The sequence below is a fragment of the Amblyomma maculatum genome, chromosome 5 (assembly GCF_055883805.1).
Source record: "Amblyomma maculatum isolate TAMU_Amacu chromosome 5, ASM5588380v1, whole genome shotgun sequence".
Taxonomy (NCBI): domain Eukaryota; kingdom Metazoa; phylum Arthropoda; class Arachnida; order Ixodida; family Ixodidae; genus Amblyomma; species Amblyomma maculatum.
In genome coordinates, this window is record NC_139348.1 from 154,787,698 (window position 1) to 154,806,812 (window position 19,115).

Here is a 19,115-nt window from a genome sequence, read left to right on the forward strand (position 1 = left end):
CCTCGCCCATCAACAGGGCTGCTATGTTTAGATGCCTTGTACAAAGAACGAAAAACACGGGTAAACAGTTACACAGCACATTTATTCACCATTTCTTTCAAGGAAGGGATTAGAGGACTGCCTCGCTCAGAGGGGGTGCAGTATAAACCACGCTCAGCTTCCAGAAAGATACAAGGTCCATAAAGAATTTCGCTTAATATATTTCTGTACCAACGCCAGTAAAAACTCTGGTTTCAGCAACAAACAGCATGCACATGATAAAATCACACCCAAAGTTGGCATGTAGCTGAAAATGGTGGCAGGAACTATGCCTTGACTACATCGAGCAGTCAGCCATATAAGTATCTTTACAGCAGACACCTGCAGTTCGAAATTTGATATTTTCATTTTAGTTTCTAAAGCCTTTAAACGCAAGAAGTTCTCAAACTCAGCACTTGCTGCACATCATGCAGCCCAGGTGTTCTTGTGCTCTTCCACTAGTCGTAAAACACCTTCATAACATTACAGCAGAGCGATACAAGCCATCTGTAGCGACTATGTCGCTTTGCAACTTTGATGGATCGGGAGAAACCACTGCTGTTCAATATACACATAACCTCTCTTTCCGCAGAACACACGAAATAAGAAAGCATCTGCCTTGTGCTGAAATATTGCCTTTTCTCTTTTAACTTCACCTATGCTGCGCAGCTTAATTATATTCCCCTCTGTGGTTAGCTTTAATAAACTTGCACTGTGTTGAAGGCATCCCTGACACAGCGTTCTCTCTCCATCTACAGGGAATATTTCAATGTAAAACAGCCGCTTGCTGAAGTCCATTCAATGCTAGCAGCTCTTGTAGCAGATGCTCCTGTCCCTATACAAAACTGTGAGGTTTCGTGATCAGCAAGGCAGTCGTGGGATCAACTGCTTACTTAAAATCTGTGGGACCCTAGATACAAAAATGGACCTGCCAAGCTCTAAATTACCCTAAGATATGGAAGATGTGACGTTTTTACAGCTTCATGCAATATAACTGGTGCAGAACTGAGGAAAAAGGAAACATCTGACTAGTTAGTGGAAGCATAGTAAAAGCGGCAGTAAGCAACACAGTGACAGCGCTTTGCTGCTGCCTAAGTGCGCTCCAGTAAGCGCATAGTTAAAAGTATTGCACACGAGGAAAATTACATCACTAAATCTGATGGAAGAAACACTGGGCCCTTACTTATAACACGTGCAGATATATACACACGAGGCACACCGAGAGGTTCACTGCCAATGGAGACCGGTGGAAATCAAATGTCCAAGAGGTCTGCGCAAATCCGCACTAGTCTGGTGTTAGTACTTGCACATGTTCGCCAAAAATCAACTGTACTGCACTGTTAGTCCAACAGAGTAGATCTTGAATAAGGAAATAATTACTCATAATATGTATGCAGTGCAAGCCTCTTAAAGACATGGGTGTTCTTCAGTGTAATCTATACGAGCTTGCAGCGTGGAAAAAAATGGATGCTGCAAGGTGTGGATACACAATGCCTTGGAATGCATTTCTGTAGGGTTATTCGATGCCAAACGCACCAGAGTTTGTTCCTGACCCTTTCAGATTTATTCCACAAAATTTACAGCTCTTTACTGAACTGTAAAAAGTAAACTCCTAAATTATCACGGCAAGAAAAAAATTTTGTCATAAGACAACACAAACTTTTTGATGAGTGTAAAAGTAGGTTTCATTAACAAATTAGCAAAGCATTTTATGTTTAAAGCTGCACAATTTTTATAAATAATGCCCATGCAGGCACATAGTGCTTCTCTATAGTGCAACAGGAAATGCGAGCATACAATTTCTAATGTTTCATTATTTTTGCAAAATGGAGGAGTAATGGAAAGACTAGCTTTGACGATGTCAGTATCAAAGCGCCTGTAATGAGACCTGCTCATTTAAAAACCAGAACACACATGCACTGCCAATGGTTGGTGGTGCATACTACTCGTAGCACTTTACAGCTTGAAAACTTTTATAGCCACCCATATAAATCTTATGTGACAATCTGTGGAACAGCATTGCAACGCACAGGAAGTCACTGTTAACAGTGCATCAATAAACTACAGCAACAACAGCAACCAGATTATGCATATATAACAGCACGAAATAAGATGCAACCTTGATATCCTTCCAAAGTAAAAAGAATAGTCAACATTAAGTGAAATTTAGTTAGATTAGCAGACATCTTGGATTATGAGACTTATGGACACAAGCACGACAAAAGACAATAAGTGCTATCTGCTGAAACCTTGCAAACGCGGGCTTTTAAAAATTCAGGGAGACAAGCTTCATCTTCAAAGTGTATGATACGATAATGGCTTAAGGTCCTTATTACATGCACACTCATTAGCATGCAGTCTCAAGACACCACTTTATGTGAAAGACCACACGGCACATCCTAAAATAAACTTTTTCCCACCCTCTACAAGTGTTTCTCGTGTGGCTTAGTAAGTAGTGTGTCTAGCTCGTAACAAATGGTCGTGGGTTCAAGTCATGCCCGTAACTTCATACCTGTCTTTAAGCTAAATCAATTACTTTTTAAAGTCAAATCATTCCATACATATGGTGACCTTTAATTCACATTGCATGTCATGTTTCAATCACTTCGATCTTATGCGTGATGTCATGTTTACTGCAACCATTGTGGGGTTTTGAAGTTCCTGTGCGAGATCACGTGGCTGTGATCTCATGACTATCAACCAATCACGATTTTTCGCTCCCAGACAACGCCGCTGACACTGGCTTTTCTGCGACATAAGATGCTTAACGATTTCATGTTAATATGTGCTAACCTAAAAAAGACGTCAGAATGCAGTGAAAAAAAAACAAGAGAGCCAAAACCTGAAACTGCCCGCTTACCCAATGAAACAATAACAAAGATGGGCAAAGATCATTCACTACATTCAAAGCATGCCACAAAGTGTTTTCAGAAAACATAATTAGCCACTCTGCAGTTTAAATAGTTACATACCCACTTGGACAATTTTCGCCTCTTCTACTGGATTATCAAAACTCATCTGGATTAAATCAGGTGGCCACTATATGGTGGAAACAACGTAAAAGAAAGACCATGTTGATCACACACAAACAGCACAGAATACAAGTGCACAAAAATTAATGTAAAATGTACTAACATAAGGCACGTAAAATATAAACTCATAGAGACCAAATAAAACAATATAAATCACAGACTTCTTGAATACTGCAAGCACAGCACTCAATACGAGAAGCAGCAGCTGAACGGAAAACAGGGTGAGTACCATTAGCAAGCATAAAAACAGCGATGGTCGCTAACACTTTCCAAGCTTGCTCAGGAATGTCAGTATAATGCCAGTTCGTCGCCTAAAAGTCTTTTGGTATTTCATCCCGAAGGTTATTAAATAAAAAATAAAAATAAAGAAGTAAATGCTAGGACCTCTTGTGTGTTGTTTGACGCTACAGTTCATAGGTCAATTGTCAACTGTCTTCACTCAGTACCCAAATTACTACTAAGCAGCCAACATATTTTGAATTCGCATTGTATTGCCGATCTTGTACACGAGGTTTCTGAAGGTCTTTTAAGATAACTAGGCTTCAGGCTTGTCACAGGACACGCCTAACAACAAGTGCCGTTTTTGTATAGAACAAGAGAAAGAAAAGCTGTGGATCATTTTATATCTTTTTTTTTATATAGACTGTTGTTTTTCAGTACACTTCCTGACGTGCGCTCAAGACAAGAGCTCACAAGTTTGCTCCATTTACTCCACATAAAAGATGGAATGTAGGTCTTGAGCACATCTTTAGCCAATCTGCCTTTTTGTGTAATGCTGCGGAACAACACTTGCAAGACTTGCAACAAGCCATGTTCCACTTTTGTCAGTAGAATATTTTCGTGTCTTGCCAACAAGAACCACTTCTGTGCAGTATCACTAGATTGTCTAGCATTTGGACTTCTATAAGAGCACACTAACTAGACTAAAACATATTACGCTAAGTGGTTAGAACCAGCAACTCGCGATTCTCCTGAACAAACGAAAACCTAACTTACACTAACACAAACTGGAATGCATAAACTTGCTTTTCAAAGCATAAAATCGCAGCACAATCACCGTGGAATAATGATAAAAATAACAACTAAATAAGGGGAGAACCCAACAATAAGCAGTTCTTTTTGTGCTGTGTTAACAGCTGGCCTGAGCTCTTCAGTCAAACTTAAGGCAAGAAAAGGCCTCGCATTGAAAAAATCAGCGAACAACAAACAAAACAAGTAATACAAGTTCCACTGAAAATACCTTCAGAAACTGTATACTATACTCGGGGACACTTTTGCTTGGAAATGGAGCCAAAGCTACGGAGCCGAAACGCATCATCTTCCTACGCAGCTGAATATAGTCCCTAGTTACATGAGCAGTTTCTGCAAAAACATATTGAAATCATACCGCTAGTTATTTATGGCATATTTTTATCACAAAACAGATTTTCCGAAATGAAGCTGTTATGCCTAAAACACTTTTCTTGGTTCCACCAGGTTTTCTCGTCTGATGTCTGTCGCGGGTTTTTGAGACGTCCCGACTTTGCAGACAAGATGGCGACAGCCGCCTGTTCGGGTCATTCCGGTTCGTCCACTCCACAAGGGTTAGAAGCGTTTTCACCAGACAAGATTCAAGTATAGTTCAAGAGACGCTGGCTGTTGAAGCAAACGATGGAAATGATCTACAAAGTCTATGCATACCGAAAGCCGCGCGGTCGAACTACATGGCGGAGTGAGACGTTCAAAGACGCCCTGCCTCTCTAACTTTGTGCCCATTGCCAAGAAAAAGTGTCCCCAAGGATAAGAAACCACATCATGCGTAAACCACCAGAAATATACCATACACGCGCAATGACAACCTGTGGCCAACAGTAGAAGGTAGGCAGGCTGCAATGTTTCACCAAGTAACATATGAACATGACTGCTAAACATTTACACATTTGAACTGACAAGGTAAGCACGCAGCAATGTCTGCATAGGCATGGAATGTAAAAAATGCCGCTATCAACAGTCTCGGTCAGCCAGTGAACACCGTTGCACATGCACAAGAGCCTCGCCTACCAGCACACTTAGATGGAATCGAATTATATTTATATGGTGACATCTTCGGAGTATGCGAATGCTCAAGTCGGTACAAAAAACATCGAAACACATAGACCACAGTTACACGAGTCATCCATGATTTCTGCACCATCAGAATCGTTATGATGGATAGCTTAGCTTGACAATCAGCCTGCTATGTAAGTAAACATAAATCTCCTGCTATGTAAAACTACTCATGCGTACTATTAAAAAACATTTACATCGTTTTCAGAAGGAGAGTAATAGTACTGAGTGAGATTCAAGCATCTTTCTTGCACCTCTGGATAGCCTTTGTTACCAAAAGCATAAAATGACCCCATTAGGAACACACTCACTAAAGAAAACATCTTCAATACATCTAATAGAAGCGGTGAACTAGTTATACAAGTAAATATTTTGCATTTTCTTTGGCAAACCCAGCACAAAATAAAAAGAAACGCTGAAGCAATCATAAACAATACTTCTACACCCACAGTGGAGCTTCACCTGCCAGCAGCAAAGATGTCAGTGTTCACATACAAAGTGGTTCAATTCCAGCTCTTAACCAGAAAGGATTTCCTCAAGATGGTGCAACGTCACATTTTTCACCGAGCAGCCCAATTTAGCACTCTTGCATTGATAGCTATACAAAAATGACCCAAATACACGGAAAGAATAGGAGGGGTACTGGTGCACTAAGCCAAAACCACTGAACTCAGGAACCGGCAATTTGACATATGCGTTCTTCTTGCGCAAGTGATAAATAAATTAGTTTTTCTCTCAAGTTTGATGTCCCAATCACGTAAACATGGCTAAGTCTTTTGCAAGTGCAAAAGGACTGCAAGAAATGCACAGGGCCACTTTAGTTCCACATAGCTACATGCCACAGTTTCAAGCTCTTGCTACTGAATGCCACCACTTTTTTTTTCTCTTTATGGCTGTGCAGCAACCTTTTGAGACTTTGACACGGAGTTTCACAATAGAAATGAAGGAACGAAAATGACCTGCAGGAATGATAAGGCCCAAGAATAGCTTCTTTTTTTTTTTTTTTTTTTTTTAAGCGGAATCTAATTCTTCTGTAAGGCAAGAAGTGCCAGTGATGTTACCCCTTGGAAATCTAACCGGAAAAAACAAACAAACAAAAGTCATGAACAAGCAATACATTTTAGCACTGCCTCTACTGCTAACTAACAAAAGCTCAACTTATGGGAGCTTGTCAAAACACATACCTCTTAACATGTTGTTGATCACACTACTGTGTTTTTGATCAGCTCCAGTGAAGACCCACTGTTTGTGAAAAACCCACTTACACACTAAAATATGTGATATTGTAGCAGGCTACGAAGGGATACAAAAAGGTCCTGAAAGCTCTGACTAGCAAGGTTGCAGCAAGCCTGGCAAAAATAGTAAAGTTGTGTACAGTGCAAGCACAGAGAGCAGCACTGTCCAGCATAGAAATTATGTTTCACCAGCACGGCACTGCGTTGTTTAAAGCGAAACGCGAAAAACACTTAACACATCGAGGTGAGTCTTCTTCCCTCTAATATGGTCAACAGGAAGAAGAAGCATGGAAAGACAGATCCAGTGTAAAATCCTCAGCAAGTTAATCACACCTCTCTTAAAGATCGCAACACAGAATGCCAACATTTCTTGCCACCCACACTTCTCGGTGTGCCCTCAGTCACAAAATGCACTGTCCGAGTTTTTCACACGACCTACAGAGGCCAAGTGGAATGGTGGCATTGGGACAAAGTCATCGAACACACCAAGCTATCTGACATGGTAACAAGTGCACGCGCTAGAGAGACATCACATAATGTCGCAAAAAGTGCCTCGTTGCTTAGTGAATGTCTTTCACACCGGGCCACACTGTTCATTACACGTGCCAAAGTGGACTCTCGAATAGGCTGGTTTAAAAGAGACTAAGATCACAAGCTGTAATAGCCACTAAAGCTGATGCATGTTTCGGAGCTTTCTATACTCATATTACCGAGTAAGTGTATAAGCCTTAAAAAGAAGTGAAGGAATGTAACAATCTCAACAGCAAGCACACACTTTCAGTAGCAGCCACAAATGCAGAAGACTTAACTTCTCAAGCACACATCATAAGCCGTTGTACTATCGTAAACCTCACTGTAACTCTTCTAAGCCATGATAACTCAGACAGGTATTACAATGCTACATCACGTTCCTTAGCAGACACTTGTAAAACATGTCTCCCACTCCCACAACTAGGATGTCCCTAGATGCACTCATGTCGTATAACAGCAAAAGTAAGGAGGAAAAGCAGCCGAAATAGTCATGGGAGTATGTCATCACAAAAATGTACCCATTTTAACACGTATAAAATCTGAAAGACGCATGCTACCTCGCACAGCCACACACACAAACATACACGCAGCTAGCAAAGGGAGCTCTCACGGAATATGGTACAAATGCATGTTCCCTACCAATGCGGGACTCTTTGACGAGGGATGTGACAGAGTACTTGCCTCATGACTACACTGAAGGACCCACAAAACATCCGTGCTGGCCCAGTCTCGCCTCTTGTCTTTCCTTTTAATGCCTTGTCACACTTAGCAGCTCATATGTTGTGTAAGGATGCTTACATGTCAAGCAGCTGAAAACAGAGTGCCACCAACGATCATCATCATCATCCAGAGTATGTCCACAGGAGGACACAGGCCTTTCCCAGATACGTATTCCTTCATCCTGGAATCCACTCGTTAGCCCTAGCATTAGTTAAAATGTTAACGGTAAATAAGTTAAAAACAAAAGACGGCACACAATAACAAGACAATAAAACAGAGTCACGGGATATAGCAGGACGACTAATAAAAAGGTGGTTAATAGAAAGCGATAGGAAGAGAAATCCCTTAAAATACCTAGCACTGCACCGCCCTCTCTTGAGACAAAGTGATAACCGCTCACTGTTGTCAACTACCTGTTGGCTGTAACTTGTCTGGCAAGGTGCCTTTGAGTGCTGCACCGCACATATTTCACTCAGGTCCTAATTGTTAATAATAACAACTTCAGCTGTTTCCATTCATACATGTGCAAGTGTTCAAGAACAACAATAACTTCCTCTCGAGGCCGCATTCCTGACTTCTCATTCACAATCACGGCAATCGATTGGCACTGCACTTGTTCTCGTAGTGAAAGAAGCTCACACACACATTCTGTTCTCAGTTAAGGCAGTGCTGTTTAACAAATGCTCTCTTTTCTATCTATTTGCCTCTTTAGGCTGCTCCAGTCAGTCAATTAGAAAACAAGGCGAAAAAACGAAATATGTTGTTGTCACTGGCTCAAGTTGAAGTGAACCTCGGAACTATCGGACATCCTATTCCTGCAAAGAACAGGAAAATGATGAACATTGTTTCTAAAGAACAACAAAACGTTCAAGGAAGCTCAAGTTTTGCTGAGGACACGTTTGTGCCTTGCTGGCATCACCCCCTTGCAATATTTCCTGAAGTGATCAATCTAGTGATAATATTGCATTTACTCGCATAGTGGACCCATCCCTTAATTTTGTTGCTGAGAATGTGAAAAAAAAATGTTTGTTGTTGAGAGCCATCACAGTCACAGTGCACAGCCCATTATGTGGCGGTGAATAACAGATGGTGATGGACAGAATGATGCTTTTCCAAGTCGATCACAGAGCATGTTTGTTTCGTTTGGTTTAAGGAGCTTAACATCAGAGACTCAAGGCTATGACGGATACCATATCGAAGGATTTTGGATAACTGCGACCACCAGGTGTTCTTAAATTGCATTGACGTAGCACAGGCATGTTTTTGTCACTCAAGATTCAAGCAAAAAAAGTAAAACAGCCTCTCACGAAAGCACAAAGGCCAAGTAAGCAGACACGTTATCATAAGTGCAGACCTTATAACTTCCTTATTGGGTGCCAACAGGCTTTCCTAATTCTAAGTGGTGCAATCCAAAGTAGGCTCCTTCTAGCCATACACTTATCAGAAACTGTTAAGAAACATCAACAGTCACCAAAGCCTAACAGGCTGCACCCAACAGGCAACACGCGATAGGCAGGTTTCCAGAGAGCAAGCCCTCTGAAAACAAAATGCAGAGGCGCATGCAGGCACTCTCTCCACTTTCCTTCAACACTACTACTACGCACACTAGACTCGCAGACTGTGTAGTAGGGAAAGCACGACGACCGAAACATGACCGGCTACACACAACACGACGGTTCCAACTCGAAAGTCCACCTGACAAAGCACACGTTTCTGCCTGCAAGCACTCCATCTTTTTTCATTGATACGCCGTTTTTCTTTTTCAGGCAAAAAAGAAGTTGAGGGCTCGGTTGACGTCGTAGTCGGCCGCCAGGCTGACTTGCACGAGCGCCTCACGTGGCACTGCTTCTCCGACCACGTCGCGGAGCTGCTCAACGCAGACCTCCAGCTGCGCAGAGTCCTGTGTCAGGGGCAGCTCCTCCAAAGAGCTCCACGTGCTGGAGTGCGCGGCTCCCTGGTCGGCCTGAGAGGCAACATGTTTCTTGGTGTTTAAAGTATTTGAATTAATACCAAGCACCATATTTACCTGACTGTAATGAGAGTATTTTTCAGAATTTACATTATTGAGAATGCACTTCGCACTATATATCAAATTAAAGCCCGAATATAATGAGACTTTTCTTTTTTCCGCTGCTCATCAATATAGCTCTACCACTAGGCTCATGAGTTGCGAGGAGAAACTGACTTTCTGGCAAACTCAGGGTTGTAAAACTAGGCAAGATAAAAAAATATGGCCATGAGAAAAGGCCGGAAGGCGACATTGTACAGCGACGGACCACGGCACGGCGAGAGCAGCAGGCTTCACAGAGACAATGGCTTCAAATGCATCAAGTCTAAGTGATGCTTTACGTTACATTATTGGGGCATGGTTAAATTTACATTCCGCATTATAATCATGAAATCATGTTACAACCATATTAATATTCTCTTTTTCTTTTCCTTCTGGGTGCAAACTGCCCAGTCGTTGTATTGGCCGTCGTAATAATTATGTGTAAATACTGTGTGTGTGTGATTTAATCCGAGTAAGGATTCAGTGTTCGACACCTCGACAAATACATAATAACAAATAACATTTCTCTGATCTGCCTGTATTACACTTCTAAGAGCCTTCTAAAGCCTGTTAACTCGGAATGCATCTACTCTGCTTCGAAGATGCAAACTCTCATTTCAACAACTGACCTCTGTGGTATCTGCCTCCTTCCCCGAGATACTCAACGCGGAGGCAAACTCATCGATGTCGAGGAGGCTGGACGAAGCAGAGCTGGGGCTGGCAGGCTCGAAATGGCAGCCGAACGGGATCACGTCTTCTGGTCGCTGGGAGCTCCTGAAAAAGCGGCGGCCATTACAAAACCACCATCATGATGGGAACGTTAGCAGATGCTGCTAGTCTGTAACACAGAGCATAGAGGAGCACGACTAGGAGCATACTACAAGATAAACAGTACACAAGACCAAAGATGCCACCAAAGATCAGAAGGTGCCACCTGGTTGCACTGAATGCAAGCTTGCTTGCTGTCGATATGATATTGAAACAAAAGAAAAGTCCCCACGTAAGGACAAAATAATCTCTAACCAGGGTACCACCAAAGTGGTAACAAATATCAACCTGTCTACAGGCAGCCACACATGTCATCACCCGTCTGCATTCTGGACGACTCTGCAGCCACAAGATGAAAAGTGAAGAAAAGAGCGACTCGCAAGTAGCTTTTGCAAAAAACAATTTTGCCATGCTAAAGAAATTCTGTCACATTCAAAAGCATTAAATTAGCGCTCTGTGTCAAAAACAGCAGGACCTAACGACACAATATCGTGAAATGTATGAGGTTTTAAAACAAAGTAATCAACTTTAAAGCAGCAGCTTTCTTGGCTCTTATCTGCTTTTCTATGAAACATGTAGTAAGAAATATGCATACCATATTTACTGGAATGTAACAAGAGTTTTTTTCTTGATTTTTGGCTCTCAAAGTCTACCCTTGCGTTATAATCGAATCCTGTGATTCGGTTGGCCTAAATCAGTGCCGGGGTGCAGCCATATTGAATCTGCCACCCCTCGGTTTCGATTTCCGCGGTTTTACGACGTTATGTTGACAACAAGAGTTCCAGGGAAGCCAGATCAGCCAAATCCCAATCCATCCAAAGTCAAAACGTTGCGCTCTTTGCTTGGATGCTGAGAATCACGTTGACACCTTTATCACGCATTTGTCGCATCTTTCGCAGTGGATTAGTGCGGTTACTTCTGTTGTTGCTGCATTTTGCAAGTGTCACCTTTATCACGTGCTTGTCCCATCTTTCGAAGTGAATTAGTGCGATCACTTCTGCTGTTATCGCATTCTGCACGATGGCAGCGCGCCATTAGGGGGGTGGCAGAGTTCTGCATCCACACTATAGAAGCTGCCACCATCGGAACCATGCCAGCACACTGATGGCAGAGGCAAAACGCAAGTTGCGCTGGGCCTAATAAAAATATAATTTCCAAATCTACAAAAGCGTAGGGCGCAATACAGTTATGTTCGCAGGTTAATTTCAAAACAAGACACTCGCAGTTGCTAGCATTTAGTTGCGAAAAAATTATCTGCCCACGTGACATACCCCCCCTTCCAACCATCTGAATCGCCGGCGCACAGCGTCGGCAGGCGCAGGCGGCTACTGCAAGTACAGCGTGCCGTTAGGAACTTTTTTTGAAAGTGAGAAGTGAAAAGAAGCAACTTGAAGAGCTAGTATTATGTAAAGAAGCTGTGCGACAGTACCGGCTACTAAGGATTGTGCGAGTTCGACAGTTCCTGCTTACCAGCGATATTTTTCGCACTTCATCTAAAACGTTAGCAAAACCGTTATAACTGATAGCGAAACTGTTAGCTATCTTAGGCCGGTGTCATTTGCTAGCTGAAGCCACTACAACGAAACATTCAGGAATGTCTTATTGTGCTTTTGTTAGGTGAGGTTTTTTGTATGCTTCTTTAATGAATTTCTAAACACGATTACAGTGAAAATGCTGTTGTGCTGTAGTTTCGTCAGGTCAGGTCTCTTCGTTGTGAATGTAGATAAGTTTAGCCACTGCTGTCATGATACTCATGCGCAAACACGTCATTTTTGTATGTGCAATGTCGAGACTGATGTTTTCTTTGAATAAATAATGCAATTCATGGCGAATATTTTGTGTTGCTACCTGGCTAGCGCGCGATAGCTTTTGCAGGCGTGCTGCGCGCCAAGGCGCTTTGTGCTACAGTTTTACTAACGTGCCTGAGGTGCTACAAGAGGAGAACCGATGCGTATGAGATGTGGGTGCTGAACAAAATACAAAATATGCAGAAGCGCTGGGTGAGAGCAGCACCCGACAAAACATATTAAAAAAAAGAGCAGCAGTGACACAAGTGGGGTAGGCACTCCCAACGCGCCCGCTGGCATAACGGATTGGATTGGCTTGTTGCGGCAAGAGTGGCTTGCGCAGGTTTGAAGTGAACGTCAATGCGTTTCAATTGTCGGTCAAATATGAGGTGTTTACCGGTTGTACACATTGCTAACAATTTTTTCAGTACTAGTAAAGGCAAAATATAGCAATTTAATGCATTATATACCTTGTTCTACTTTTGGGTGGGTACGAATGCAATTTAGCGATCAGAGTGTTTACCGTTGAAAAAACAGGAGCCGCTAATGTCGCCAGCGATTTTTCCACCCCATTGCTTCTATGGGAGTGTCGCCCCACTGCCACCGTGCACAGTACAATGCTCACTTCAAAACAGCTATTTTGATAACAGAAGAAATCGAAAATTTTGCGGCTGCTCGACGGCTACACGTTAACCTACCATATGTGGGTAGCGGATGCAGCGGAAGGGGATTTTTAAATGTGAGCTCGACAGGAAAGGCTTCCAATGACATCGCCTGGGAGGACAAGAGTGAAAAGGAAGACTCGATTTCCGAGAATTCGGCCTTCGGCGACCATGACGAATAAGTATTTTTGATGAGACTGAAAGGGCCACAATGTCTATTTAAGGTACTTTTTAAGCACTTATCTCGCATTACATTCGTGGTTTTAGTTTTTTCCCATTTGGCAATATGCAAAGTGGCCCTTCTCGTTATTATATTATTCGTGGTCACGTTACATTCGAGTAAATACGGTATATATTGCAGTTTGTATGTGGCTTAAGCTTTCCTTGACTAAATCTTGCTCACGGACTAGACATGCAAATGATCTCCTTCAGTCATATTTTTCTATCAATAAAAGCACTCTTGCAGTGCTTCAGATTCCACAAGCACTGTTAAACTGCATATTTTCAAACATCAATAAAACCATGCACCTTAGTCATGCATCGGTGCAAGACACCAATATTGCTCCCTGCCCTTTCACCATAAATGACTTAAAAAATTAGAAAATAAGTACCTACCTAAGTTCAAACCAGGTTATCGTCTCCATGATCTCAGTCTGCAGGTCGTCCGGAAGCTCCGAGTAGCCGTCACTTTTCACCACGTCCTTGTTGATTGCAACAAACTCGAGAGCAGAGTTCTGACAATGGACAACAATGCGCATAGAGATCACAGGCTTGCCTAACTCACAGTAATGTCTTGTACACCAGTGCAATCCGAGTGCCTGATGGAAAGGCATTCGAGTTAAACAGTGCTAGCAGTAAGTAATAGCATTTGCACCAGGCAGAAAATTAGGCTAAATCTATCACACCTCTTCAAAGAAGCTACGTTTGTTAACGTAACATGGTTTGCAATCTATTCAAAGCTTGGATTTCAGAACTGAAAAATAAGGTCAAGAAGCTGAGCAGAAAACATTTTTCAACAACGGTTACAAAACAGGCATTTCCTCCAGCAACAATACAGGCACGGAGAATGAGGATGATTCTCAACAATAGAATTGCAAAAAGAGATGGAAAGCTTGTTCGAATTATGTGGAGCTTCAATTGACAGTTGCACGTTTAATGTCCTTGACGTTCATGAGATCCAGGACCAACATGTCATCGGTAAGAACCGAGTGGCTTCAGCATTACAGTTAAACCTGGTTATAACGAAACTGTAAAATGTCCATAATTTTTCGTTACATGCAGTTTTCGCGTGAAGACCCAGAAGGAAAATGTAGGACGAAAACCAGATTAAGAACTGATGTGAGGGAAGCCACCTTGAAAGTGTTTACAGTAAATCAGAATTATTCGAAGTCAGAGAAGTGGTGTAATTGCGCGCGTTTCTGTGGCGGCAGCTTCCACCTCCTCTGCAGCTCGCGCGACGCATCTACGAGGAAGCTGGAAAAGGAGGTGGAAAAGGAATTAGTCTGGGGGAGAGCACGCGTTGGTGCAGCCGCCGCGTGCATGCTCGCGTCGCCAGCGCACTCTGCTCTTCCTACTACCGACGAGGGGGAGTCCGCGAGCAATCCCGTGGTAGCGATGGATGCGCGCTGCTTGCCCCGCGTCATTTAAGGCGAAAGCCTTTAATGCCTCATACTGTCGTTAGCGAATGTGTCGACGCTTCGAGAGCGAGAGTTAGAAATAAATTAATAAACCACTGGGAATTGAACCTCCATCCCTTGGATCCCCAGCTGAGCGCTTTACCACGCTCTTCATAATTCTGCTTGTCTACTGTGAGGTTGATAGCGGGATTCCGTGAGTGACAAATACTGCGCCTTTCCGAATTATAGAACGCCGGTGAACTTTGATAGGTGCAATGAAATGCTGGTTGTGTTTGACAAGGGGCGCGCGATGTACAGTCACGACAGGTCATGACGTCATTAGGCGATTCATGCATATACGAAGCTGACCCCGCCGGGCGTCCGATCCAGGCGTCTGTGCGGCGCCTTTCATTTGCCGCTTCCTCGAACGCCGCACCACACAGCAAACAGAAGCAGACCCGGATTGTCTATGAGGTGTTAGTACAGCAGGCATCAGCGGCATTTGAAATATATTTTCAGGATAGAAAAGGTGCAGTATATGTCAAAATTCTCTGCGGACATGTGTACCGCGCCTGAAAGGAAGGTGGGAGTGAAAGAAGAGAGGGAGATAGAAGTGCCGTAGTGGAGGGCTACGATCCACTGTGCTATAATGGCTTTTGCCTCATCGCACTTTAGTGGTTTAAAGCGCCCTCTAAAATTACTTTTGGCCACTTTTAACTAAGAACTCTTGTAGTTCCATGTTTCGACAGCAGAAGCAGCGGAGACTGCTGCATCTGTCAAGGAGATGCGGCGTCGGCACTGAAACACGAAGCGCGCTGTATCAACTGCGGTCGCTCGTTGCTATAGTAGGCGTTCCTCCCACTTCAGTTCGTGTTTTATCGTCCTGAAACTTGCGGCGTTGTGCCAAATTTCCAGTGACTCGGCACTAGCTAAGGACAGTTGGCGCCGCGAGTTCGTTATATCAAGGTGAACCACCGCGACCATGTTCGCTACATGGAGTTTTCAAATACATGCACTTCAATGGGGGCGGCGTTGGGGAATTTAAAAACTTCACAATGTCGAGGAATTCGCTACATGGAGGTTCGTTACATAAAGGTTTAATTGCATACAATTTTGAATAAATGAGTGTCAATGTTTTGCGCTTTAGTTTGTGGTTAAGTTACTATCATACACTTTGACCCCTCCATCACTGAGGCCTTGCATAGTACTAGTGGCAATATACTACATACAAGAAAAACATATTACAGTGAAAAGCTGTAATCTCACTTTTAGAGTTACCAGTTAGGGTGTACACAGGCAACAAAGTAACGTTAGCCTGCCTGTCATCACCTCACATCGGCAACACGTGGTTGCCATGGCAACATGAAGCGCACTCTGCATCGCAGAGGCAGGGGTGAGAGAGTGGCTAGCTCAGCAGTTGAATGAGGTGGAGAGGGGAATCGCTGGACACAATGGCATCCAGCAATGTGAAGCATGATGCTTCACATGCCACACAACTGCCAAAGCGATTCAAACCTGGCCCGACAGAGCGTCCATGCCCTATAACACGGTAAAAATGTTGTAGATGGTGTATCACTGGTGCTGAGCAATAGGTCTCTGGGACGAGTTCCGTACAAAAATGGGAAAGCACCGCGTTGTACAAATGATAGCATTCGAGCATGAAGTCCATGAAGTGTGCTGAGAACACAATTGAACCAAAGACCGCAGAGAAAGCTGAAGAAAAGGCAAAGCAGGGCTTTCACTCAAGATGTCTTGGCAGCCACTAATGCCAATTAGCTTTCGCTGATCAATGCACTAAGCCACTAAATTTAGTTCTAATACTATTTTACAAGGGTGCACTGGTTTGCAGCAGCACGCTACTAGTGTAAACGGCCATAGACCTACTCTTGCACAGTGTTAACAAAACTCAGCCGTATGCAAAATGAAAAGCGAACTTTTCATTGGGTGAACGAGGATCCTTCAAGAATCAGCTCAGCCACAGTGCCGTACTCGTACAGCAGCCATCAGAAAAAAGATGATTAAGATTTGTCAGCCGTGCTCTTGGAGCACTTTTGACAATTGGTCTACGTTTCTGTGAAAAGTTTCCAAAGGTACACACAATTGTTTGTATATGATTGCAACTCCTGCAAACAAACTAAGTAACTTGTCCTACGGGACAAAGAAGGCCATAAAGCAAGGAATACAGCACGCCGTATGTATAAAAAATGGCTGAGGTCTCGCCCTGCTAAACCTAGTTAGGCGAAGCCGAAGTGTCCGTTTGCTTGGTTTTGCTTTGGTTAGGCTTAGGTTTAGACATGGGCAGACATGGTTTTGCAGTGATTAAACTGCTGAGATTACAAAGTCGAAGTCGTCGTCAACTACAAGAGAGCACACGTGATGATGTAGCTGCTATCAAAGGTCAAGTGGCAGTACACCATAGGTGGTACCATGGTTAAGCTATAGCGCCCCACGGTGACCTCTGGCTTGTTGCAGGTCAAGTGGCCTGCCAGGTTGACCTTGGCTGATGCACGGCGTAGTGAAGTTTTAGCTTCAAAAGTGAACGAGAACTTTTGCCCCATTCACTCCGTGCTCACAGTGTGGCAGAGCTCACCCTAAGATTGCGGGCATTGAGCTGGTCAGCCAGGTTGAGAAGGAATAGTGCCGAGTCCTCATCCAGGTGGTCGCGGAGGACATCTTCGGTGATCTGCTTCAGCATGTCAACCTGCACCAAAAGAAGAATAGATTATATGATGTTTATATGATTATGTGAGCTCCAGCACTTGTGAAAAAGGCTAAGTTACATTCTCTGCAGCTATGACGCTTTCACGAACTACTCAAATGATTGCATCTTATTTATTACAGCAAGCTTGGTATATACACGATTTTACAAAGGGGTGAAGGGTGCTACCATACTGGGGAGCTGGCTGTTCTCGTAGCATAGTAAAGTGTTGATGACTTCCCCCCTTAACAGCCCAGTCAAACCGGTTTCTCCAAGGGTCGTAAAATAGTCTATAGACAAGAATCGTTATATCGAACCAGTTACTCGGTGGACCCAGAGCAGAAACCATTCAAAAACATTGAAAGAGTACAGCTGGAAAACCTATACCTTTAAGAACTCTTTTTTTTCCCAGAACCGTTAGCATGTGGAACGCACTTCCTACCGAAACTGCAGAATGCCCGACAACCTAGTCCTTTCTTGGAAACTCGAAGAAATATTCTTAGACACTTAGTGCGAACTGCTACTGTTTGATCATCTATGGCAATTTGCGAATAGAAGAGTTTCACATATCTGCTTTTCCTCATCATTTTCTTTGTTTTCTGCTAGCTTTCATTTTATGGCTGGTCGTCGCATTTGCTGTTGGATGGTGTGCGCATGTTCAGATCGTTCAGCATAGTATACTGTTCTTGGCTGTTGGTACAAACAGGCTGATTATGTCTGATGGTCTTCGCATCTTGTGACATTTTTTTCTGCTGTGTATCTTTTTCTTTTATACTGTATGTCCCACTCCTGCCTAAGGCCTTCTTCAAGGCTGGCAGTAACTAGGAAATAAATAAATAAATAGGTCCTGCAAGAGATGAATGTGATAGATTTGCTGTCTATGAGATAAAGGTCACCGTTTACCTAAACCATGAAACGACTGCCTCCTGAGAAAGATAGGGTGAGAGTGAAGAAGGAAAGGCAGGGGGGTTAACCGGTAAAAGGTTTTAAAGTGAAAGCGTTTATATGCTCATGAGTCTGCGTTCGTGAGAAGTGTCACACTTCGTGAGATTCTGCGGGATACTGTGAGATTAGACGTCATCACCTGGTGATGTCATCGACCATAACCGGATGTGACATCCATCATGACGTCGCATCCGGTCATGTCTAATAACCGGAATTGATGTCATCTCGATGTCACATCCGGTCATGACCGATGACATCACCAGGCGATTCACGCATATACAAAGCTGACCACGCCAGGCGTCCGTCCGTGCTGCACCTTTCATATAGTGCTTCTTCGAATGCTGCAGCATCTTCACTTCATTTCACTCTAATACCTTAAAGACCCTCATTAGAGGGTATTGCATAAGGGGTGGGGAGCACAGAAATGAATAACAGAATAGGTAACATATATGTGTAAGCAAGTTATACAAATACAAGATTTTCACTGAGCAAGTACATGCACGATTCTTTCAAGAAATAAAGATGGGCATGTGATAGCAGCAAGTTCCCAGGGATGGCCGTTCCAGTCGTTGGCAGTTCGGCGGAAGAATGATGAAGACAATGTAGTGGTGCGTAAAAGCATACAAAGCATACAGAAGCAGACACAGTAAAGCAGGAAGCAGCAGCGTTTCAAGCAAAGGCTTTCGCCTCATCGTACTTTAGTGGTTCAAAGTGCCCCAACTTCCCTGTGGTTTGATAGCCAGCGCTAAGGGGGAGGAGGAAAGGGGCATATAAAGAGAAAGTCAGAAAGGAAAAAAAAAAAAAAAAGGCCGTCATATCACATCTGCAGAGCTTGAACTCATCTAAGGAAGAGAATTCTCACTTCCAGAGGGAGTCAGATTTTTTTAAACACCTAGGAACGCCTGAAGAATAGTCAGAAGAATGCCACAGCTGATGACACTGTCACAGCATAGTTGCCTGCTAGTGCA

The 19,115-nt window shown here is 43.3% G+C and overlaps 1 protein-coding gene across 3 annotated transcripts in view; it reads right to left on the reverse strand.

The window, feature by feature from the left end:
* Window positions 1-63: 63 nt before the first annotated feature.
* LOC146190032 (uncharacterized) overlaps window positions 64-19,115 on the reverse strand; it is a 44,851-nt gene continuing 25,799 nt past the window's right edge. For 2 of the 3 annotated variants that reach the window (XM_084604762.1, XM_084604764.1), the window contains exons 17-20: window positions 17,095-17,205; window positions 13,504-13,622; window positions 10,301-10,445; window positions 64-9,602 (exon numbers count right to left, since the gene is read on the reverse strand). In XM_084604762.1, the coding sequence (XP_084460888.1) occupies window positions 9,384-9,602; window positions 10,301-10,445; window positions 13,504-13,622; window positions 17,095-17,205 (594 nt within the window). In that variant the 3' untranslated portion in view covers window positions 64-9,383. The remainder of the gene's footprint in view (window positions 9,603-10,300; window positions 10,446-13,503; window positions 13,623-17,094; window positions 17,206-19,115) is intronic. The other variant, XM_084604763.1, reaches the window with a different exon arrangement.